Source organism: Hibiscus syriacus, unplaced genomic scaffold (assembly GCF_006381635.1).
Source record: "Hibiscus syriacus cultivar Baekdansim isolate YM2019G1 unplaced genomic scaffold, ASM638163v2 tig00000340_pilon, whole genome shotgun sequence".
NCBI classification, from domain to species: Eukaryota; Viridiplantae; Streptophyta; class Magnoliopsida; order Malvales; family Malvaceae; genus Hibiscus; species Hibiscus syriacus.
In genome coordinates this window covers 4,934,325-4,960,890 of record NW_024061783.1, presented here as the reverse complement: position 1 = coordinate 4,960,890, position 26,566 = coordinate 4,934,325, and the positions used below count along the sequence as shown (strand labels likewise).

General features: G+C 32.4%; 1 protein-coding gene and 2 pseudogenes across 2 annotated transcripts; 1 reads left to right on the top strand and 2 right to left on the bottom strand.

Moving 5' to 3' along the window:
* Positions 1-7,471: 7,471 nt before the first annotated feature.
* Positions 7,472-15,582, top strand: LOC120203686 (histone H2B-like). Of its 2 annotated transcripts, XM_039203877.1 has the most exons (2): positions 7,479-7,778; positions 15,397-15,582. In XM_039203877.1, exons 1-2 carry the CDS (start codon positions 7,539-7,541, stop codon positions 15,565-15,567), a joined length of 411 nt encoding a protein of 136 aa, XP_039059808.1. In that variant the 5' UTR covers positions 7,479-7,538; the 3' UTR covers positions 15,568-15,582. The 2 variants fall into 2 exon arrangements, with proteins under 2 accessions (XP_039059814.1, XP_039059808.1); XM_039203883.1 differs by lacking the exon at positions 15,397-15,582 and having other exon boundaries at positions 7,472-7,967.
* Positions 15,583-15,850: 268 nt separating this feature from the next.
* On the bottom strand, positions 15,851-18,042 carry LOC120199366 (annotated as a pseudogene).
* A 6,751-nt stretch (positions 18,043-24,793) lies between these two features.
* On the bottom strand, positions 24,794-25,310 carry LOC120199356 (annotated as a pseudogene).
* Between the last annotated feature and the right edge of the window lie 1,256 nt (positions 25,311-26,566).

Below are 26,566 nucleotides of genomic sequence, written 5' to 3'. Positions count from 1 at the left end.
ACTCACATAGTGCTTTACATATTTTATTTGTCATGGTTGATTTATAAAAATCTTTTAGGTATGAAGCCATGGTTTGGTTCATTTTTGATTGATTAATTAGGAATATTTGATGTTGTTTATATAATGGTTGATTTTCTTGTCATATAAAGACTTGCATTAAGTTTTAACTAGTACTACGTATTACAATGAACTTTATTTTCTATTGGTATTATTCTATTTAATTAGTCACATTGTACATGAACATCATTCAATTAGTTAATACATTATATATGTTTTATTCATGAAGAATAACATAGGTTCGTTGAAACGAAAAATATCTCTTTAAATTAATAAATTATTAATTTATCAATTAATTAATACATATTTAAATTAATAAAAATACCTAATTCCCACATTATTAATTAGATCAAATGCATTTAAATAATTGGAAAAAAGGGTAGCATTTTGAACAGAAAGATTAAAACATATTAAGTAATTTATGTTAATAAATTTAAGGGTAAACTACTTCAAATATCACCAACCTTTAAGCTTTGACTCATTTATACCACCAATGTTTCAATTTTAGCACTAACGTTTACTTTTAAGTGCAATTATACTACTCTGTCGTTAATGATTTAACAAGACGATGACATGCAGCTTCGCGCCGTGACGTCAATGACGTGGATGACTAACCAAAACGATGCTCTTTTGATGTGACTATTTTGATGCCTAAAAACCCAAAATGACATAGTTTTACTTGAAGATATTTAGTTAAAATCTGATTTTAGTGGGATTTAAACTTCAGACCTTTAGAAACAAAGGCTAACACTTACCCACTTAACTAACTTAAGATTTTGGTTATATTCTTACAAATATAGTATAAAAATATATTCTTAAAAATAATAATTTTTCAAAAAACACCTAAAATTTTCAAAATTCCCAAATTACCACAAAACCCTAAATACTAAATCCCTTATTTCACCAATTATCCAGTCGAAACAATGACCATCGCCCACCACTTTCGTCAGGAAACCCTTACCACCAGTTATCCCATTCTCCAGATATCGGAAATTGAAGAATAATGTGTTAATAAAATAATAAGTTGGTTTGGATTTCTTTTAGATGGCCATGTTATTGATTTAATGAATGTTATAATATTTCCAGTCTATATACATATTTTGTTCACTCTTTTATTTCTTAGATTTATAAGAGCTTTCGAAAGTTAGCCTTTATCTATGTTTGATGCTTGATATTTAGAGAGTTAATCTTATATCTACGTGAACAATAGAGTGGAGCTGGGTAGCAAAACTTTAACTAACTTTAGAAGGTTAAAGTTTCAACAACTAAAGGAGTAGAGCTTATTCGATAGTATATGTTAGGGTTCACGCTGAGAAATATTGCCTTAACATATTCACTTTCAGGTTTCTTACTAGAAATAGCTTAGAAACAACTTAGAAAACTCTATCGAGTAATGTATTAATTGGAAATCATTAATATTCACTAAGGGAAATACATAGAATTCAAATTTAAACCTAGCCTTTTAGCCTTATAGAGAGTTTCACACGTGTAAGGTCATACCGTTGTCTTATCTTATGCACCATTTCTCATTACAAAATGTTGCTAGAGTATTTCTTGTTTTACTTTTCACTACAACATTTTACCTATCTCAGCTTCAACACAACATTTCTAACAATTGTTCATACCATTTTATATTCATTGGTTTATATTTTAGGTGCTTAAACTTTACTTGAATTTTCCTCCAATCCCTGTAGAGACGATACTCACTCATTACTTTATTACCTATTCGATGTGTACACTTGCACAATTTGTGTTCATTTTCTAGTACACACACGCAACAAGTTTTTGGCGTCATTGTTGGGGATTGGAAATTGGTTATTTTCACTTAGTTTTTGAACAGTATTTTAGACAAAGAAGGCATATTCAAAGAGCCATATATGCGGGTCTAACCCGAGGAGGTCAGCAGGTCGATGATTTGGAAAATCTTGATGCTGCAGCAAATCTCAATGAGGGAATCATCGCTCGTCCATGAGCCATTAGAGATCATCTAACTCCCATCTTATACGACCTCAATCCGAGAATTATATCTCCGTAAATTCAAGCAGCCCACTTTGAGCTCAAACCAGTGATGCTCAACATGTTGAACTCAATTGGATAGTTTGGTGGAGCATCTCATGAAGATGCTAGGTAACATATTCAAGCATTCTTGGAAGTATATGACTCGTTTAGACAACAAGGAGTGCATGAAGATATGTTAAAGCTTAAACTATTTTCTTACTATTTATGTGATCGAGCTAGAGCATGGTTCAGTAGAGTTCCATCCAATTCGATGGAATCATTTTGCTACGGTATAATCCACCCACGTGAACACCTAACTAAAGAATGATATTACTTCATTTCGTCAAGCGGATGACTAATCCATGTACAAATGTTGGGATAGATACAAAGGACTACTTCGCAAATACACAAATCATGTGTTTCATGATTAGACACAAGTGATTATGTTCTATAATAGAGTCAATGCCCCAACACGAATAATGTTTGATGCTTCAACAAATGGCACTCTATTAGTTAAGACACCTAACGAGGCTTTTGATATTCTTGATCAAATTGCAATTAATGATTATCAATTTCGTTCTTCGAGGCTTGGAACGGGAAGGAAAGAGCAAGAACAATTAAACAGAAACTGAGTCTTTAACATCCAACTCATATGTCCCCTGCACTTTCCTTCCCGTTCCAAGCCTCGAAGAAGGGAATTGATAATAATTAATTGCAATTCGATCAAAAATGTCAAATGCCTCGTCTGGTGAATTATCTAACAGAGTGCCATTTGTTTAAGCATCCAACATCATTTGTGTTGGGACATTGACTTTGTTATAGAACATAACCACTTGTCAATCCCCGACAACGGTGCCAAAAATTTGTTGCATGTGTGAGTGTACTAAAATTGAAATGCAAACTGTGCAAGTATACACATCGAACAAGTAATAAAGTGATGAGTGAGTATCATATCCACAGGGATTGGAAGGAAATTCAAGTAAAGTTTTAGCACCTAAAATATAAACCAATGAATATAAATTTCTTAAGAAAGTGTGTAAAAATAATATCATCATTCATGAAACATTTTCTTGCTACTTTCCTCAACATAATGGAATAGCTTAAAGGAAAAATATAACCTTAAATGAGATGATGAAATATTCACTCTTAAGTTCTGGGTTATCTAATAACATATTGGGGAAACCATTATGTATACAAATCATATTTTAAACTGAGTACCTCATAAGAAATTAGATTGTATCCATACGAGTTGTAGAAAGATTATACACCTAATTTACAATACATAATAGTGTGAGGGTGTTTGGAAAAAGTTTGATTACCTGACTTGAAGAAGTCCACCATCGGTCCCAAAATCGTTGATGCAATATTTATCGGGTATACTTTAAATAGTGTCACATACAAATTCATGTATCTTCATGATTTCTCTATTTGTGAATCTAGAGACGTTGTGTTCTTTGAAGATAACTTCCCTTTAAAGAAACCTAGATTAGGTGTTGAAACTCAAATAGAAAATTGTGCCTTAACTTCTTCTGTTCGTATTGAGGATACTCTAGAGATATAATTAGAGCATAGAAGAAGTTAAAGCCAAAAAGTAGCCACTACCTTTGGTCTAGATTTTTTAACTTCTTTTATTTCTAAATTAAGTGATGTAGACACTATTTTTGTTCCTATAGCTCAAGCTTTCCTGTTAGATTAAAGTTGTATGATGAAGCTATAAGTTCTATCGATGCTAGTTTCTGGAGAACTGCAATAAATGAATAATTAGAGTCAATAATGTCTAAGTGGGTTTTCAGAAAGAAACTTAGGCCAAATGGGTTAATTCAAAGATATAAGGTAAGACTAGCAGTCAAAGGATTTACTCAGAAATTTGGTATAGACTTCTTTGATATGTACTCTCTTGTCAAGAAAATCTCATCGATATGTGCCTTGTTTGTGATAGTGTCTATTCATAAGTTGCATCTACATTATATGGATATAAAGACTTTAATTCTGAATGGAGATCTAGACGATGAGATCTATATGGAGCACCATCCAGGTTTCGAAGCACATAACTTAGAAGATAGAGTGTGTAGACTTAAAAAGTCACTTTACAACCTTAAACAAGCTCCAAAGCAGTGGTATAAGAAATTTTAGAAAACCATCTTGAGCTTTGGATTTATTGTTAATGGAATGGATGCATGCGTGTGTTAAAAATGTTAGGGATTGATTGTGTCGTCATAAGCCTATATGTTGATGACATGTTGTCATTCAGTACTAACATTGAATGCATTAACAAAACTAAAAAATTTATTGTCTATTAAATTTGAGACGACAGACTTAAGAGAGGTCGATGTGATCTTAGGAGTTAAGGTTACCAAAACTGATAAGGAATTTTCTTTAAATCAAACACATTATATTGAGAAGGTGTTAAGGAAATTTGACAGTTTTGATGTCACCCTTGTCAGAACTCTTTATGACTCTAGTATACGACTCTTTAAAAATAAAGGAAATAATGTTTCCCAACAAGAGTATGCTAAAATCATCTGGAGTCTTATTCTCTTAATGAACTATACTGGGCCAAATATTGCCTATGTTGTGAGTAGGTTGAGTAGATATACTCATAATACTAGTGGTGAACATTGCACTGCACTAAGAAGTTTACTTAAGTATCTTAAAGGTACTATGGATTGGAAACTCGATTTTTTTTGCTACCATTCGGTACTAAAAGGATACTGAGACGCCAATTGGGTTACTGATAATGGTGAAGTAAGCTCTACAAGTGGGTATGTCTTCACCTTAGGTGGCACAACGATCTCGTGGAACTCTGCTAAGAAAACTTGTATCGTTCGCTCTACCATGAAGTCAAAGTTCATTGCTCTTGACTTAGCTGGGCAAGAAGCTAAATTGCTCAAAACTTTTTAGTAAAAATGCCCTTGTGGGGAGAACTGACTCCTTCGATGTCCTTGTTATGTGATTCAAAAGCTGGGATATGTATGGCTCAAAATCAAACTTACAATGATAAGAAGAGACACATTCGTATTAGACATGAATCAGTGAGACATTTAATAAGGAAATGAGTACTCTCTTTAGAGTATGTGAAGTCGGAGAGGAATCTAACTGATCTACTTACCAAAGGGTTAAGTTAGAAATTGGTTCTAGATTTATTAAGAGGGATAGGTCTAAAGCCCATTGATTGAGGAATTGATGGTGGATACCCAACTTAGTTATCTAAGTTCAATATGGTCAAATGAAACCATGAAAAGACTCATATTGTACATTCTCTTTACTATCCCTTTAACGAATAATGTACATGCACATAATGAGTTTAATTGCTCTTAATAAATTCATAACCTAAGCTTTAGGTGGTATTAGTGAGAAAGACTTGATGATTTATCGATTTTTTGGCTGAATATCTATTCTCAATAAGTTCACAACTCAGTGTTGAGTGGGTAGTCCTAATTACGAAGGACTAGGTGAACTTACCACTTGAAAGGTTGATTTTTCTTTAAAACTCTTAATGAATTCAAACCCAATAGTTTAGGAGTTCCTAGTGAGAATGACATATTGAATTCGTCAATTTTTGAGGTTAAATATTTATTCTTAGTGATTTCTTATCCCAGAGTTTGGGTGGTTCATTTAAATATGAACTTGAAAAAATTCACCTTATCTATTTGTGAGGATGCTCTATTGTAGAAGTTCTTAATTATTTCATAGCCAGAATTTGGATGATTTATGTTGAGATAAACTTGATAAAATAACATATGTAAGTGAGAAGGATTAACCACCTTCTATTAAAAATATTGGACCATTTTTTTAATACACTTACTATAATCTCGAGGAAAGAGAGTTGTATATATATACTTTCTTATATACTCTTTGTAGACACACCAAGGACTTCGGTGGATGAAGATGTTAATTGTGTGTTATGAGTTAATCCTAATCTTAGAAATTTCTAGAATCATTCACTTATCTAAGAAAAGAATTACTCATCATCAATATGTACTAGTTTCAGATATGTTCACTAGTTCTTAAGCAGCTAATCTCACAATTGCTCTTCTCTCGTTTTTAAAATTTGAAATATTTTTCTTTTCAAAAGAATTTCTGTGCTAGCTGGTAATCCCGAAAATTAATTTATTGTTGTGCTATATGGTATTTTAAAAACTGTGTTAGTTGTTAATACTGGAATTTGACTTTCCATATAGTGAGCATGGACAATTTTGTGGCTAGGTTCAAAGCATTATTACAACATACAACATATAAAATTTCATAGCTTAATTTCAACAGTTTGATTTACTGATTTAAATTTTGTCTCAACAACTATTTTATGGATGAATCTGTATGATTTGGGGACAATAAAATAAAGCAGTTATTCCACAATTAATTTTGGTATTAAATTAGTGTTTAAGACTGATTTATTTTTGAAGTTTTTACCCCTCTTATTAGCCTATAAATAGAGATGATTTTTCTTATTTTCAAATCATCCAACGTTTCAAGCTTTTCCTCTCTTTTAAAAACTCTCTCAAAAGCTTTCATATTTTCTGGTGAGAAGAGTAATTCCACCATTGTTCACTCTGAAAATTCAAGTGTACAAATTTTCTAAGAGCTGTGCTAAACTTGGGGACGACCACCTATAACAACGTTTACACACATCGAGGCAACATTCATTTCTAAGGTAGTGATTTATACCATGACATAATTGTTCAGATTTACTGTTTTATTACTTTATTAATTTACAGTCAGTGCTAACGATTTCATTTTGCAGTTTTTATTTCCAACAATTTGTTTCTCATGTAAGATACTTAAGATCAATTCATACCAAGAGCAAGAATGATTTCTATTTTTTTATCCCATAGGTGGTGACACATGTTATACCATATAAGCATTAATGTCAATAATTTTTAAGAAATAAAGTTTAAATACTAAAATTAAATAAAAATGATAATTTAGATACAAAATTGTAATTTATTATTTTTAATATTTACTTAATAAGGACGATTTAGCTAGTAGTACGATTTCGTACGGCGCTTTAGTAATATGTTGATCTATACGACATGCGTTATAGAATTTTCTCACAAGTAAAATATAAAACCTAAATCTAAATGTATTATTCACAAAAATAAAACAAGTCCAAATAATGAATATTAGTATCCACATCGGACATAAATAAAAGTTAAACCAAATTGGTAGTATTTAAACGCACGTGAACAAATACAACTGCCGCTCACATTTTGATAGCCCGCGAAACACAAGGATTCAAAAAGAAAACCCAGCAAAATCCCCGCTTTAAATTAATCCCTAAAACATAAAGGGATGAGCAAGGAGCGATCCACTCAAACCCAACGGCTCATACGTTCCACGCCATCGATCCTTGCATACCAAAACCAACCAATCAAATTACAACCCTCTTCCCTATATAATCCTTTCGCCTTTCGTTTCCTTTCATCGCAAGTTCAGTATTCACAACTTTGTCTGGTCTTTTTCCCGATTTGAAACTAAAATCTGCAATGGCACCAAAAGCTGAGAAGAAACCAGCGGAGAAAAAGCCAGCCGAGAAGGCCCAAGCTGAGAAGAAGCCAAAAGCCGAGAAGAAGCTGCCCAAAGAAGCCGGCGACAAGAAGAAGAAGAAAGCCAAGAAGAGCGTCGAAACCTACAAGATTTACATCTTCAAGGTCCTAAAGCAGGTCCACCCCGATATTGGTATTTCCAGTAAGGCAATGGGTATCATGAACAGCTTCATCAACGACATTTTTGAGAAGCTTGCTCAGGAATCTTCGAAGCTCGCTCGTTACAACAAGAAGCCCACCATCACATCCCGTGAGATTCAGACCGCCGTCAGATTGGTTTTGCCTGGGGAGTTGGCCAAGCACGCTGTGTCCGAAGGCACTAAGGCTGTTACTAAGTTCACCAGTTCTTAGTTTCCAAACATCTCAAATGAAAAGGTTTTTGTTGTAAAAATCAGCAGCTTTTAAGGATGTTTTCTTTGATCTTTTTGTAGTTTGCAGAACTTCAATGGGAAATGAATCATGTTTTTAATTTGTTAGTTTCCTTAAATTGGTAGAATTTTGTTTTTGTGGTTGCTTTTTTTAAAAAAAAATTAAAAAAATGGCTGAAATTTTTAAAAAAGATAAAAGAGAAATATATCATAAAGATATAAATAAGTGTGTTATTAAAGTATAAATAAATGTGACAATTAATATCAAAATTAATGTTATCATACACTAAACAAAATTAAAAGAGAAAATTGATTTAATCTTAAAAATGTGATTATGCGATGCTGTAGATTTTTTTTATAAAAAATTTCAAAAACTTGTTCCACATTTTTTTAATTTTTTTAATATTAAATATAATTTTTACTAATATATTAATAGTTTTTAAATTAGTCTATAATAGTTTAGATACTTTAAAACTTTTAGTAATAATTTAAAATTTCATAATTATATTTAAATTTTTATTTTTTATTAAAGTTTGATAATTTTTGTGATTTTTTGAAAATAATATTTATATTTTATAGTATTTTTCAAAAATTAAAATGATATTAAAATATTATACGACATTAGGGATGGATCGAGGAGGGTGGGTGAAGTTGTCGTTCTTGAAAATTTAAAATTATTATATAATTTAAGATTTCTATATATACTAATTAAATGATTATACTGTTTTTTAATTTTTAAAAGTTAATTAAATTAGAAAAGAGAAATTTTCGTTTTTTTAAAGTCTTAAATCTTTTTTCAAACTTTGAGGGGTGTTTGATTCAAAGATTGTGGGATTCCCATAAGATGAGAATCTCACATTTCCATGTTTGGTTGGCCGGGAATCTCATTCCTGGTAATGTTTTATTACCAATAGTAGATTTTTTAGGGTATATTACTGGGAATGTCATTACCTCTCTTCCCTTAGGTATTATAACATTACCGGCGTTTTGAACTAAAATGCTCTTAAATTTTTTATTTTTTTTTCAAAAATATTTTTCTTCTGTTATTGAATAATAAAAATTCTACGAAGGTTAAATTATAAATTTATCCTTAAATTATTTTAGATTTACAAAAAAAAGTCTATAATTAAAATTTTATATGAAGTTCAGGGGTTAAAAAAATTTTACCCTTTCATTAAATCTTTTTTATATTTTTAATTTTGTAAAAAAAATTATATAAATATTATGAATTTAATTTTTTAAAGAAAATATATAAATATTTTACGATTTGTAATATTATACAAATATATAATAAGGACAATTTGGTCAAATATACATTTCAATAATCTTTTATTCCTTTAACCAAACACGGTAATCTTACATTCCTGCTAAACCAACCAAACACAAAATACAACATTTACAGTAATCTTATTCCCTGGTAATCTTTTATTCCCACTGGTAATCTTACATTCCGTGAACCAAACGCACCCCGAGCCTTATTTTTCTTAACGTATGCGGACAAATACAAACATATAATAACTGTATCTGTATTTTTTTTGATAGATTCTAATTTTAATCCTAATTTTATTTAGAGAAAATTTAAAAAAAATAAATATTAATAATTTGATCAATAAATTTAATAATTATACATGTAAATTTTAACCAATATTTATCATTGCTGCTCACATTATGATTACACTTTAGTTTTTACCCGCAACACATAAGAATAAGGCGCAAATATTTTTAAAACTGAAACTTAAATCCCCGCTTTTATGTTAATCCTTAGCATGAACGAGAACCGATCCTCTCCGTCCAATCCCACCAACTTAATTCAAACGGCCCATACTTTCCACGTCATTTATCCTCCCATACCAAAACCAACCAATCAAATTACACACTTTTCCCTATATATGCATTCACCTTACTCTTCTACCTTCACTGCGTCAGAGAATCACAACATTTTCTATTTTCTGCTTTGAAACCAAATATTTCAATGGCACCAAAAGCCGAGAAGAAGCCAACCGGGAAAAATCCAGCCGAGAAGATGCCAGCTGAGAAGAAACCAGCTGAGAAAAAACTCCCTAAAGAAACTGGCGATAAGAAGAAGAAGAAAGCCAAAAAGAGTGCTGAAACCTACAAGATCTACATCTTCAAGGTCCTAAAGCAAGTCCATCCCGATATTGGTATTTCCGGTAAAGCAATGGGTATTATGAACTATTGAAAGTTGCCAGCCATACAAGCACCAAATTGGTTTTAATAATGCACCGAAAGTGCATTAGTTGGCAGCAATGATAAAGTACATTAGTTGGCATAATGATTCATCAAAATTATTGATTTTTTTTGTAATGGTAAAATCTCACATTTAGTTATTGTACTTTAGGGTATTTTCAAGATTAGTCCTTAAGTTTTAACTATAAATACCTTAACTCATTTAGCTTCAAAACCATCCCAAAATATTTTAGTTTCTTCCAATACTAGAGAGAATTTAGAGAGTTTCTTGAGAGTTGTTTTCTCCTTTTTTTATCAAGAGAGAATTATCATTGTTTTCTCCTTGGTAGATCGAGAGAGGTTGTAATTCCTATTTTCTCATAGTGAAATTCTTCTACCGTTGCCCGTAGTTTTTACCCTATATTATTTAGGGGTTTTCCACGTAAATTTTGTGTCTTCTTTATCTTCATTTTTATTTTGTCAAATTATTAGTTGTGATTTTGCTCAATCCGATAGTCGTCTTCCGCAACAATTGGTATCAGAGCCAGATTAGAGTGTGTAATATCTGCTTATTGTCTTTGTGGTTGCCACCAAAATGTGGATCCTCCAACATAAGAAAGTAAGAAGTTATTACCCATTCTTTGAAGGTTTCAAAGAACTATTCACGACAGTGAAATAGTGGGAGCTATTCGTAAAAGAAGCTATGACAACAAAATTTGATATTGAAAAATTAAATGAGAGAAATTTCTCATTGTGGAAATTGAAGATGAAGGCCATCCTGAGGAAAGACGGTTGTCTAGCAGCTATCAGTGAAAGACCGGTAGATTTCACAGATGAAAACAAAATGGATCGAAATGGACGGAAATGATATGTCAAACTTTCATCTAGCATTAGCAGATGACGTATTGTCAAGCATCGAGAAGAAGAAGACAGCTAAGGAGATATGATATCATCTCACCAAACTGTACGAGGCCACATCACTGCACAATAAAATTTTCCTTAAGAGAAAATTATACACTCCCCGTATGATAGAATCTACTTCAGTGACGGAGCACTTAAATACACTGAACACTTTATTTTCTCAGCTTACATCCTTAAGCTGTAAAATAGGAGAACAAGAATGTGCTGAACTTCTACTTCAAAGTCTATCGGATTTGTATGATCAACTCATCATTAACTTGACAAACAATAATGTCACCAGTCTAGTCTTCGATGACTTTGCAGCTGCTGTTCTACAAGAAGAAAATCAGCGCAAGAACAAGGAAGAAAGACAAGTAAATCTGTAACAGGCAGAAGCGTTGACAACGACGAGAGGGAGATCAACAGATCGTGGCCAAAGCAGCAGTCACAAACATGGTAGATCGAAGTCGAGGAGAAAAAAGAATTTAAAGTGCTACAACTATGGAAAGAAGGGTCACTTGAAGAAGGATTGTTGGAGTCTAAATAAAAACTCCAATCCACAAGGCAATACCGCAAACACTTCAGATGATGGAGATGCTCTATGTTGTGAAGCGTCAACCACCGTGGAAGGTAGAAATATATTTGCAGATATATGACTCATTGATTCAGGAGCAACATATCACATGACCTCAAGAAGAGAATGGTTCCATCATTATGAACCTGTCTCAGGAGGATCTGTGTATAGTTGCAGTGATCATGCCTTAGAGATCATTGGTGTGGGAACCATCAAATTGAAGATGTATGATGAAACAATTAAAGTTGTTCGAGATGTGCAGCACGTGAAAGGCCTGAAGAAAAATTTATTATCATACGGATTGTTGGATAATAATGCAAGCAAGATTGAAACACAGAAAGGAATCATGAAGGTGTTCCGTGGAGCGCTTGTGGTGCTGAAATGTGAAAAGATAGCAGCAAACTTGTATATGCTGAAGGGAGAGACTTTGCTAGAAGAAGAAGCCTCTGTTGCCTCATGTAGTTCATATTCTACAATGTTATGGCATCAGAAACTTGGACACATGTCAAAACAAGGAATGAAAGTCCTTGTGGAGCAAAAGCTACTTCTAGGCTTAATAAAGGTAACACTTCCTTTTTGTGAGCATTGCATAACAAGTAAGCATCACCGATTGAAATTCAACAAATCAAATTCTAGAGGCAAAAGTGTTCTAGAATTGGTTCACTCTGACGTATGGCAAGCACCAGTTACATCCCTAGGTGGAGCAAAATACTTTATCTCATTTATTGATAACTACTCCAGGAGATGTTGGGTGTACCCTATTAAGAAGAAGTCAGGCGTGTTTTCAACTTTCAAAAACTTCAAGGCGCGGGTGGAACTTGATTCTGGAAATAAGATCAAGTGTTTTAGAACAGATAATGGAGGAGAATACACAAGTGAAGAATTTGATGACTTTTGCAGGAAAGAAGGCATCAAAAGACAGTTCGCAGTGGCGAACACTCCTCAACAAAATGGAGTGGCAGAGCGGATGAACAGAACCTTGTTAGAAAGAACAAGAGCAATGTTGAGGGATGCAAGCCTAGAAAAATCATTCTGGGCAGAAGTAGTCAATACCGCCTGTTATTTGGTGAATCGAGCTCCATCAACTGCAATAGAGCTGAAGACACCAATGGAGATGTGGACTGGTAAATCAGCTGATTATTTAAACCTCCATATATTTGGAAGTATTGCGTACGTGATGTACAACTCCCAAGAAATCTCAAAACTGGATCCAAAATCTAAGAACTGCAAATTCTTGGGGTATGCTGATAGTGTAAAGGGGTATCGCTTGTGGGATCCCACTGCCCGCAAAGTGATCATCAGCAGAGATGTTATCTTTGTAGAAGATAAACTACAAAGAAAAGAAGAAGATGGTAGCGCTGAAAAGTCAGAGACTACACAGATACATGTAGAAAAGGATGTTGAACAAGGAGATTCTTCTGAAGCAGAACCAACACATGATGAACAAGAACCAGAGAGTTCTGAAGCTCCAACAACTCGTCAATCAGATCGTGTAAGAAGACGTCCCAATTGGCACTCAGATTATGTTATAGAAGGTAATATTGCATACTACCTTTTAACAGAGGACGTGAGCCATCAACATACCAGGAGGCAATAAACAGCTCAGATGCTTCACTGTGGATGATGGCGATGCAAGAAGAAATCAAAGCCCTTCATAAAAATAATACATGGGACCTTGTGCCACTACTACAAGGAAGGAAGCCAATTGGTAACAAATGGGTCTTCAAAATCAAGCGAAATAGTGACGATCAAGTGGAGAAGAATCGTGTAAGACTGGTGGTCAAAGAATATGCTAAAAAAGGTATTGATTTCAATGAAATATTTTCTCCTGTGGTTCGACTAACAACAGTTCGAGTAGTTTTGGCAATGTGTGCTACATTGAATTTACATCTAGAGCAGCTAGATGTTAAAACATCTTTTCTTCATGGAAACTTGAAAAAGAGATTTATATGCTCCAGCCTGAAGGTTTTGAAGAAGACGAAAAGAAGAACTTGGTTTGCAGGTTGAACAAATCTGTGTACGGTCTAAAGCAGGCGCCGAGGTGTTGGTATATGAGATTTGATTCCTTCATTATGTGCCTTGGATACAACAAACTTAATGCAGACCCTTGTGCTTATTTCAAGAGGTCTGGTGATAACGATTTTGTTATATTGTTGTTGTATGTGGATGACATGTTGGTTGCAGGACCCAACAAAGATCATATTGAAGAATTGAAGGTACAACTGGCTAGGGAATTTGAAATGAAGGACTTGGGATCAGCAAACAAGATTTTAGGGATGCAAATTCACCGAGACAGAAGTAATATGAAGATTTGGCTTTCACAAAAGAATTACTTGAAGAAGATCTTGTGATGATTCAACATACAAGATTGTAAGCCAATTTCTACCCCTCTTCTTATTAACTTCAAAGTATCCTCCAATATGAGTCCTAGTAGTGAATAAGAGAGAATGAAGATGTCTCGAGTACCGTATGCATCATCAATGAGAAGTTTAATGTTCGCTATGATATGCACAAGACCAGACATTGCACAAGCAGTGGGAGTGGTTAGTTGGTACATGGCGAATCCAGACAAAGAACATTGGAATACAGTAAAGAGGATCCTGAGATACATCTAAGGGACCTCAAATATTGCATTATATTATGGAGGATCAAACTTACTTATCAATGAGTATGTCGATTCTGACTATGCAGGGGATTTGGATAAAAGCAAATCTACTACAGGATATGTGTTCAAAGTTGCTGGTGGAGCTGTAAGCTGGGTTTCAAAATTGTAGTCAGTTGTGGCTACATCCATAACAGAGGCAGAATATGTAGCAACTACACAAGATAGTAAAGAAGCAATCTGGTTGAAGATGCTATTGGAGGAGCTTGGGCACAATCAAGAGTATGTCTCTTTATTTTGTGACAGTCAAAGCGCCTTGCATTTAACAAGGAATCCAGCATTTCATTCAAGGACAAAGAACATACGAGTTCAGTACCATTTCATTCGTGAAAAGGTGGAAGAAGGGTCGGTAGATATGCAGAAGATCTATACCAAAGACAACATAGCAGATTTCATGATGAAGGCGATCAATGCTGATAAATTTACTTGGTGTCGATCCTCTTGTGGCCTGTCAGAGACGTAAGCAACATGATGGTACAAGGTAGAAAGAATGGTGTGAAGATATGATTGTTCCAATCAAATCTTCAAGTGGGAGATTATTGAAAGTTGCCAGCCATGCAAGCACCAAATTAGTTTCAATAAAGCACCGAAAGTGCATTAGTTGGCAGCAATGATAAAGTGCATTAGTTGGCATAAATGATAAAGTGCATTAGTTGGCATAATGATTCATCAAAATTATTGATTTTTTTGGTAATGGTAAAATCTCACATTTAGTCATTGTACTTTAGGATATTTTCAAGATTAGTTCTTAAGCTTTAACTATAAATACCCTAACCCATTTAGTTTCAAAACCATCCCAAAGCATTCTAGCTTTCTTCCAATACTAGAGAGAATTTAGAGAGTTTATTAGAGTTGTTTTCTCCTTTTTTTATCAAGAGAGAATTATCATTGTTTTCTCCTTGGTAGATCGAGAGAGGTTGTAATTCCTATTTTCTCATAGTGAAATTCTTCTACCGTTGCCCGTGGTTTTTATCCTATATTATTTAGGGGTTTTCCACGTAAATTTTGTGTCTTCTTTATCTTCATTTTTATTTTATCAAATTATCAGTTGTGATTTTGCTCAATTCGATAGTTGTCTTCCGCAACATAAACAGCTTCATCAACGACATTTTCGAGAAGCTGGCTCAAGAATCTTCGAGGCTCGCTCGTTACAACAAGAAGCCCACCATTACATCCCGTGAGATTCAGACTGCCGTCAGATTGGTTCTGCCAGTGGAGTTGGCCAAGCACGCTGTGTCCGAAGGCACTAAGGCTGTTACTAAGTTCACCAGTTCTTAGTTTACAGTCATATCAATTGAAAACAGGTGTCTTTGTTGTAAGAAGCAGTAGATTTTAAGGATGTTTTCTTATGGTTCTTTTTGTAGTTCGCAGAGCTTAAATGGAAAATTAATTATATTGTGAATTGGTTAGTTTTCTGTTACTTATCTTCGCTTTGAGTTTTTAAAGTTTTAATCTTTCTATTATGTAGAAATATGCGTTAGCATAATACTTAATTCTGTGAGAAAAAGAGATTTCAGATATTAGTGCAGTAAAAGGATTCAACCTGTAATTAGACCCACAAAAATATGTTGTATATATACTGGATGTTTCTCAATGTTTTTGTTCCCAGCAAAATACAGTTCAAACTTGCTTTAATCGATTTCAGCATGTACATAATCAACAAAAACGAAGTTCTTTTTGAGCTGGTGTAATGCAAATGCCAAACCAGTTGAAACCACAGCAAGCACTGCTAAGACAACCCCGATCTGGAAATCCGATGGGATGCCAGCGGATGTGCAGAATGCAACGCTTGTGCCGATTAAGATCTTTTGCCATGTTTGGAATGAAGTGTAAGCTTGTTTTCATGATGAACACTTGAGCGTGTGTTGCTTGAGTCTATCTAGCATCTGCAAATGATTATGAAAAATGTTTTAAGACCATGCTCCGGTGTTTGTATATCAGTGAATTTATGAGTTTTGCAATACCTGGCGTTTTGATAATACTGTTGACGGGAGAGGTTGTTGGATGGTGGTGTTGAGCCATTCCGGTTGACTGTTGCCATAACGCCATAGCCATTTCTGAAATTCCAAGACGAATCGATCGGCTTGTGTCGATGTAAATGTGAGCTTTGTGTATTCCTGATTGATGTCCTTGGAACCCATTGATTTTGAAAGAAATATCTTTTCTTGGCCTTGAAGTACAATCATATCTCCATCATAAACTTTGTTTGATGTCCAGTGTTCGAACCATCTAGGAACAACCTAACACGATAAGCCTCGAATGGGTGATACCAATTTATGCAGAATGAATCATAGAAAAATTCTAATTAGGAACCTACATGCCAGCTAAAGCAAACCGACAGATGAGACAAGTATCTGGTTCCATATTTCAGTTTAGTATCCCTGTATAACTGGAACATTGAACACAAACTGACAAGCACATGCACAAGAAGCAAAATGAAATAGTGCTCACCTGCCACCAGGCAGGCCCAGGGACGGAAAACTGGAAGAAGTTTCGGGTACTGCAATCGATCGTGTCTTCCCTGGAGCCATGGGTACATTGAATGAACATATCCATATCCATTTCTGCTCACCAACTATTGGAAGCTTTGTGCCTATCTCTATTTTGCAGGGTAAGATCGCAAATGTACGCTAAATTTGAAAGAACTGCAAAACTTAAAGAACAATACTACAAGAGACCATAAGGCATTGGCTCACATAAGTTGCAGTCTATGACAAAGCAATATTGTCATTATAGCAGAAAAAACATTCATAATGTGCATGAAAGATGTGAAACGGAGGAGAATAGAACAATATATCTAAAATGTTGAAAATTGGAAGGCAAGCTTTTGTCAATAATCTTTGATGAATTAAGCTTTACTCAAGTTTCAGTGGGTACATGGTATTTGCTATAAGTTATATGCCGATACCCAAATATCAAATTTCATGTAACTTCTCGGTAAAACATAAGAGAAATTACTCTAAAAAAGCATATCTAACTTTAGATAAGGGTAATGAACTTACTTATTCATATAAGAGCACGGTGCAACAAACTTAGAACTGATCTTCGGGTTACCCTCATTTGATCCACCAAATCCCCAAGGGCCACTAGACTCCACCTTAAACGGCAAAGGCTTCGCTCTGTCACTCCTCCCAGTAACCTGTGTTCAACGGAGAATGAAAGTTGTTCGGGAACAAAACAACATTACAACCGTTAAAGAGCCACATTGCCAAACAATTCCAGAGAAACGAAAACGCCTAATAGTACTACTAGAACCATGTACCATAAACAACAATGGTTTCACTAGGAAATAATGTATCTTTCAACCATACCATAATGGAGATTCTATTATAATCCTAAGAAGTTCAGTAAAAGCACCTTGTGATGTGCAAAATCAATCTTGTTGAATGTATAAATTCAGTGCTTAAAGGGACTAGACATCTTCCGGTGGCAAATACTGTTAAGGAGACTTACTTCCGATTGGGTAAAGTTTGGGCGGACAAAAGTGCACAAATAGAGGCAATGATCAACAATGACAGAAATTGGGCTCTATATTTGGAGAAGGCAATGAACAAAAATCAAACACATGCAACATCAATGTTTGTCCATAATTTCGCTATACTTGATTCTGATTACGTTGTCCAAGCACTTGTTCGACCACGTGAAGGTGGTAATTCTACCACATACATCAGTAATCTGAATAGAAGATGGTGTGATTGTGGACGATTTCAAGCTTTCAGACACCCATGCGCTCACGTTGTTGCATGTATGCATGTTAATATTGATCCATACTCGTATGATGATGATTGTTATAGCCTGCATATTATGTGCAACATATACAACTGTAAGTTTAAGTATCTCCCAAATGATGCTTATTGACCACCAATAATTTTTGAAGAATGGTTTCCAAATCCACAATTACGAAAGAAGTTGAAGGGTCAAACTGAATCTACTAAAATTCATACTGATATAGGTGATCCACAACGAAAGCAAGACCTACCAAAGCTTTGTGGCCATTGTAGAGGTGAAGGTCATAATAGGAAGCATTGTCCACATCTTCCTAAATATCAAGTGGGCCGATAAAAGCTTCGTAATTCTGTTCTCATGTTGTTTTGTTGTGTCGATCGTCGAATAATCTATGAACATGATTATCCATCTATATTTTTTTATTTTTTTATATATAATTACAAACTACTCATAAATAATTTTTAACTAACCACAAATTCATACATATATTTAAACCATTTCATCGACATAAGAATCTACATACAAAATAAATTTTGTCTCCTCCTTCTTCTCAATTTCTACACAATTATTTTTCTTTTTTCTCTACAAGTCATTTGCTACGTCGGATCAACAACTCTTCATAATTCTTCTTCTCCTCCTCATTCTTCTCTTCCTTCTCGATGTTCATCACCTTATTCTTTTCTTTAAGTTTCATTCTCTCCTTAGGTTGATCAAGTATTGACTTTGTTGACAGTCATTTTCGTCCCGTCCTTTTTATATTATTATTATTATTATAATTATTATTAATAAATAATAAATTTTATTACAATAGATATTTACAAACCAAAACCCATTTGACCCGATCTAGAACCTAGTAGCAAGGGTTTCACACACTTTTCCTCCAACCGTCCAAGTGTTCCACTCCAACACTGCCATGCCGCCGCCTCAGTAGAAGACTCCAGAAGAAACAAGGAGAACCGCACATCTCACTCCCTATGGTGAGTCACCATTGTAGATCCGGTGACTCACCAAAATGAACGGTTGTTTGAAGCTTTCCGATGCCTATAAAAAGCCTTGAAAACCTACAAAAAAATAACAACAACAAGAACGCGAAGAGAAGCAACGGACGACTGAGAGAAACGAACAGAGGAAGCAAAAGAAAGGAGAAGAGATCTTACCACTGTTGAAGCTTAAACATCATCGGAAAAGTGATTTTACTGAAGGTAAAATCTCAGATCTAGTCCGATTGACTAGCTTTTAGTGAAAAAGAAACTTAGATTCGGGTCGAGGGAAAGTCGATCTACATTTTGAGGTATTTTTATTTTTTTTCAGCCACCGTGAATAGTGACCAACAATCGGAATAGTATCCGGTGGTGGTCGGCCGGTGACCGGCTCTCCCTCCGGTGAGGGAGTTTAGAAAGAAGGAAGAGCTTCTCTCTCTTTAGAGAGAAGTAAAATAAAGAAATGAGAGAAAATGAGGATTTTATACCATTTAAGGCCTATTTATATCCTCTTCAAAACTACGTCGTTTTGGAGAAGGGCTTATGCGTAATTTCTTAAATGCACAAATCATGTATGTGGTCCCTGTATTTTGTATGCATTAAAATTTAGTCACTGAAATTGATTTTTGTGCACTATAATTTGATTTTTAGATTTTATTTTATTTTATTTTAATCATTAATCGCATATTTTACATATATTTAGGGTAAATAACATATTTAGTCTATGATGTTTTAATTATTTATATTTTAATCCCGAATAGTCATTTAGGGTTAAATTACACTATTAGTAATTATATTTTATAATATTTTGAATTAAGACCATTAATTTATATATTTTTACAATTTAATCACTGAGGTTTAATATTTTAATTTAAATAATATTTTAGGATTATTTACACTAATAATACCTAGATTTCATGATATTTAGAATTAGGATTTTTAATTTTGATATTTTACAATTTTAATCCTTTAGTTTTAAAATAATAATTTTAAATATTATTTTTAGAATTATTTACTATTATAGTATTTTGCATATTAAGTATTTATTAATAGTAACCTAAAATTTTATTATTTTTAATCATTAAATTTATTATGTGTGTTTGGGTTATTTTATTTTATACAATAAATTATAAAATATTTTCTTAACTTATTAGTAATTTATTTTAAATAATTTGTTTGTATAAAATAATATCCTTAATATTTTTATGGGATCATAAATTGAAATTAAATACAAATTTGTTAATTTATTGCAAAGACATTAATTAATAAACAAGGTACCAATTTTGGGCGTTGTGGGGGTACTAATCCTTCCCCACATGTAACCGACTCCCGAACTCATTTTCTAGTAAGCATACCCTTTTATGATATTTTAATATTATTTTTATAAATTTTATTAAAATAACATAACATTTTTTGTGACCAATCACACCTTAATAAAATGATTGGTGGCGACTCTACAAATTGTGTTTTATCTTATACCATAAGAAAAACTCTCACTTTTTCGAGACGAGATTTAGAAAGCAACGACACTTGTGTTTTCGCCGGGCGAAATACCGTCTTGACAGACTTCATAACCTCCTTTACCCACTTATCATCTAAAGACGAGCTCGAATCTGAATCATCGATGCCTGAGTAATCAAACCCAAATATACCATTTGGAAATTTATGGTAATATTCTTACCACAAATACATAATTTCAATCTCATATACACTTTATCAACTCACTCGCTCCTATTTATAATGAAAACTTTGTGAAAATACAAGTTCCATTAATTAAAAAAATCATGCCATTGGTTTGCCAACGGCTATAAACGTCCACTAATTTTAAAAGAAATATTATTTTAACAGAACTCCTCACTTTAGCATGACGAGTTTCACTTTTTAAAAAAGACAAAACACTTGAAAAAATATTTTGATAAAATTCGTCAGGTCAAGGTGATGAGTTTCAAAAAAAAAAATTAAATATTAATACATTGATTTAAAAATAATTTCCATTGAAACTCGTCACTACCAACAAATGTTAAACATCCCAAAATAAACTACAACATATCCTATTGGGTTAAATAATTAAAATATTTACCCTATTGGACAAAAAACCGAAGATAATATTAATTTTAAAAAAATAATTTATATTTTCAACCAATATTTTATCAATGTGTTAAGCTTACCGAGTAGTATAACTCTTAAGTTTTAGTCTACAAGCATGGACTGATACAATAAGTCTCAATGAAGACTTATATTATTAATTAATAGGAAAATTATACAATGTTCGACGAGTATATCATTAACGATAAATACTGATGAGCATTATTAGTTTAATTTATAAAAATTTAAAATTTTAAAAGATTTAATGTATAATTATAAATTAATTAAAATTCTAAAGGTAAATTATTTAAACAATAGAAAAATATTTAGGTTTTTTTTAATTTAGGGGTTGGTATTTGATCCAATTATTGTTAAGAAAAGATAATGGAAATTAATGTAATTAATCTTTTATTTAAAACAATTTACATTTAATTTTAACTAAGGGTCCGGTCCGTTTGTTTCACTGAAAACATTTTTTGGAAAATGAATTACATTTATGGAAAATATTTTCTAGAAAACATTTTCCAGTGTTTGGATGGTACATTGTAAAATGTTTTACACTGTTTGGTTAATTTTTCTGAAAACAATTTTCAGAATCTGTTTTTAGTAAAGAAGCATACATATTCGATATGTTTTTATTCTTTACCTTTTAGTTTTATTAAAGGTTCATTTTATTTTTTATATAATTATATATAAGTAAAATATAAGTAAAACAAAATAAGAAAAAGCTTGAACTGAGTTAGAGAATAAGATGTATATGTAGATTTGTTTTGTTCTGATACAGGACAATAGAGCGCACAACAAAGACCTAGAGCCTCATTATGTTCTGATCATATAAATATATAAAACAACAGCAATGACCTGAACAAATGGCACAATGTCATATCGGCAAACATTGATTTGTAAATATAGCAACTGCTATGCCCCGAAAAAGCAATTCATGCAAACCTCACATCCTAGTCAATACTAGTTCAGTTAAAAGAGGAACTAAGAAGACAAACCGCAAATTTATAAACTATTCATCACTAAACTTAGGCCAGTCAGGCATAAAAAGGCAAAGCATAACTGTGGCTCGGATTATATGACAAACATGACCAGTGTCATCCTTTACAAATTGGCTATGACAAATGCTCTCTATTACCTCACTTCAACATTGTTTAACCCTCCCTCTTTTATTACTAATTTCATGGTGGTAAAAGGCAAGGTTAAGAGGTTGAGGGTTTGCAGTAGATGGTGAAAGGAGTTAGAACAAGCTGAAGGGAGTTTCTAACCAATCTATGCGCTGCCCAAACTCCGGAAATATACAAATAAGATCCAAAATTGTTGGCCATAACAATCTCCAACAAAAACAGTGCATATCATCAACAGTGCCGCTCATAAAAACTTCAGAACGCATTTAAGACTATAGTAATTACATCGATATTGGAGCTTTGCTAACTAGTTAAAACTAACAACCACATCAATATCTAATTCTCAACATGCAATTCTAGTTCAACACAATCAAATCGGCATGGCCAAACAACAAACTATAAACAAGCTCGGCACCTAACTTTCACACATTGCTAACAATTAGAAATCAACATTTTGGCATTGATCTTCAGTTAATTGATTACTAAATTACTCTAAAAGAGTCCACTGTGACTAACCCAAACATCTACTTATTAAAATTTATCAAAATAAAACAAACCCACTGGATCGCGAATGATTTTGGGACAATAATTGCCGGTGAGAAGGAGGCCACTGGATCGCCGGTGAGAAGGAAGGGAAAATGACGAGCGTGTGTTAGAAAATGACAACCCCTTTTCCAAAATGGTAAGTTGTTTTACAAAGTGTTTTGAAAATCGGATCAGATCGGTTGGTTCAATCGGTTTAACCGGAAATAGTTGCCTAATCCAGTTCATTCTACACTAGTTAAACCGTTACTAGTGAACTGGAAGGAATCGTTTTGGACCGGATCGTGAACCGGTTGAAAACCGGTTTTGTTTTTTTTTTCTAAAAAAATTAAATCAAACGACGTCGTTTGTTAAACAAGATGAGTCGAACTCGAAAACTTTAAAAGTAAGCTCAACTCGACTTAAAAACTCACGAGCTAAAAATTATCAAATTTAACTCGAACTCGAAATATAATATTGAAACTTGAACTAAAAAAAGCTCGAACTTAAAAAAAATTTAAAAACTCGATTGAAGCCTGAAATTCAATCTCGATTGAAGCGAAAAAATAGTTCGCTCTGTGCTCACCAAAAGGCTCCATGATTTTGAATGTCAAATTACCTCTATTATTTATAGAAGTCAGTTGGAATGCTCTTCTATGTTTCTTAGCCATGTGAGATTGTTTTGTTTTCATATTTTTACTCTTTAGACTTTTATGATGCTCTTCTATGTTTCTTAGCCACATGAGATTTATTTTTAAAAAAAAAATTAAACCAAACGACATCGTTTGTTATAATTTTTTTAGCCCCAAATTTATTTTTTGATTATAGTTATATAGTTATATTTATTATTTAATATGTTTTACCTTAAATATTACGTTGTAGTTGATTTGAATCATTTTGTTTCACTTGATTTTATGGTTTTTAACTTATATATGTTATAACTTGCTTTGAATATGACTTGTGATATAAAAACTGTTTTTATTAAATGTTATTTTATATTTTTATTTAAATATTTTGAATAATTAATTAATTATGACGTCGTCCGATTTTTTCGACCGATCTTACCGATTCAACCGGTTGAACCAGTGAACCGATAGCACGTCCGATTCGCTGGCCGATTCGGTTCTGAAAACCATGGTTTTACAGTGAGAAGGGTTGATTTTTCCGTTGACCATAAAATAGAATACATTGACTTTCCTGTTTACTTGAACCAAACACAGGAAAACGGGCCACTACAATAAATTTCGATTGTTTCAACAAAATTATTTATCACTAAAAGTATTAAATTTGTCACGATATATTTATTCTGACCAATTTTATTTGTTACCATGTTTGTTAGAATAACATTGTCATGTAAAGTATATTGTGACAAAATTGTGTTTGTTACCATTGTATATTATTTATTGTAACAATGAAATTTGGTTACTATAATTAACTTATCACAATAAAATATTTGTCACAATTAATTAACTATTTCGTCACGAGAAGTATATTTTGTCATAACTAACTTATATTTAAACATCAAATATAAATGATTTTTGTGACGAAAATATATAAGGCAACAAAAATTATTTTGTCACAGTTGCTATTTCGTTACTAAATGTAAATTACAGAGACAAAATATTTGTTAAAATAAAAATAATTATTTAATCACAAAAATTAAATTTCGTTACAATTAACTTAAATTATAACATCAAACAAAAAACTTTTCGTGAAAAAAATACATATTACAATAAAATTTATTTTCTCACTACTTTTATTTTGTCACTAAATTTTTTTATAACTTTTTACTGAGACTAAATAATTTGTTACAATTTGTTATTGTAAAATAATATTATTTGTCATAAAGTTTTATAATGAGAAATTAATATCTGTTATAATTTGTTATTTTGATTAAATAAATTTGTCACAATTTTTTATTTTGACAAAATATAATGACGAAATAAATTTGACATAAGTTTTTAATTTGATTAAATTTAATGTGTTATTGTGACTAAATCATTTTTTACAATTTGTTATTGTAAAAGAATATTACTAGTCACAATTTTTTATATTGAGAAATCAGTTTGGATTCCCGGAAAATTACTGCACCGAACAAGCCACCATTTGCGCCCATTGTCGCATCCTGGTCTTAACCGTCTCAAGATCATCGCCTATTTAAAAAAAAGGGAATCGAATAAAACAATTAAAATGTAATTAATTAAATTTAATGAGGAAAATTAGTTTGATAATAAAACTTGCCTTTATCGATTATGTTGTCGCCGATGTCACTGCAAGAGCCTATCGAAGATGCGGATGAAGTACTCGACAGTCGACAGCTGTATTGACGATTAACGACGCAGTAAAACGACAAAACGTGTAAAGTATCGGAGAGCTTCAGATCCAGTTCAAGTGAGTCCGTTTCGAAACCGAAACCTAACTCGATACAACCTTTGAGCTCCTCCAAATCGTCGTTGGAGAAGCTCTGAGACCGACGGAGGCCATCGCCGTAGCTTTCCTTCCGCCTCAGCCATGCCTCGTCTCGCTCCACGTCGGGAGACCACGAACGCTGCTTGTGCAGAGGCCGAGATTGTTGTTGTTAAGAAGGTGGCGGAGGTGGAGGCCAATTACGTCTCCGCATCGAGTTCATAGATGTCGCAAGATGATATTTTCATGGTAGCTAATGTTCCCGAGGCCAATTATAGTTAATTTTGCATGTTGTTTTTTGTTTATTATATTTTATCTATATTATAGTTATTTATTTTTTTGATAGTATAATTTTTCATAATGATTAAAATATATAACTAAAAAAATAATTTATTACCAAAAAACTTGAATTTTATTATCTAATGTGATAATTTTTTTTCTATAAAAATAACTATAAATTATAATTACAAAACTTATCAATATAAATTTTTGAAACAAAAAAGTGGAAAAAAATATTTATCACAATATATGTTATCACTATAATTAAAATTCATAACTACACGTATAATTTGCCACAAAAAATGTGAATACCATTATTTTTTGTGACAATGTTTTTTTTGTAATAATTATAAACACTTATAGTTACGAAAATTGTTACTATATGATTTTTTTTTTTTGCACAAAAAAATGGATGAAAATATTTATGACAATATATTTTGTTACTATATAACATTTTTGACACTAAAAAATAGGGAGAAATGATTCTGATAGTATAATTTTTCATAATGAATATAATATATAAATACAAAAATAATTTGTTACAAAAACTTGAATTTTATTATTTGATGTGATAATTTTTTCTATAATAATAACTATAAATTATAATTACTAAAATTATCAATATAACTTTTGAAACAAAAAGGTTGAGAAAAATAGTTATGATAATATATGCTATCATTATTGTTAAAATTTATAACCATAAATATAATTTGTTACAAAAACGTAAATATCATTATTTTTTGTGACAATGTTTTTTGTAATAATTACTAACACTTATAGTTACAAAATTTGTCACTAAACGCAAAAAAATATGGATGAAACTCTTTATGATAATATATTTTGTCACTATAATTAAAACATATAACGACAAAGACTATTTTTTTTACTAAAATCTTGAATCTTATTATTTGTTGTGACAACTTTTTTGTAACAATAATTATAGCTTATAGTTACAAAACATTTCATTATATGATTTTGTTTTTGCACAAAAAAATTGAGATAATAATTTGTGACTATACGTTTTTTCAATATATTAAAATATATAATTACAAACAAAATTTGTCACAACAAATCTAAATCTCATTATTTGTTGTGATAATTTTTCTGTCATAGTTACTAAAACTTTTAGTTAAAAAAATTTGTCACTGT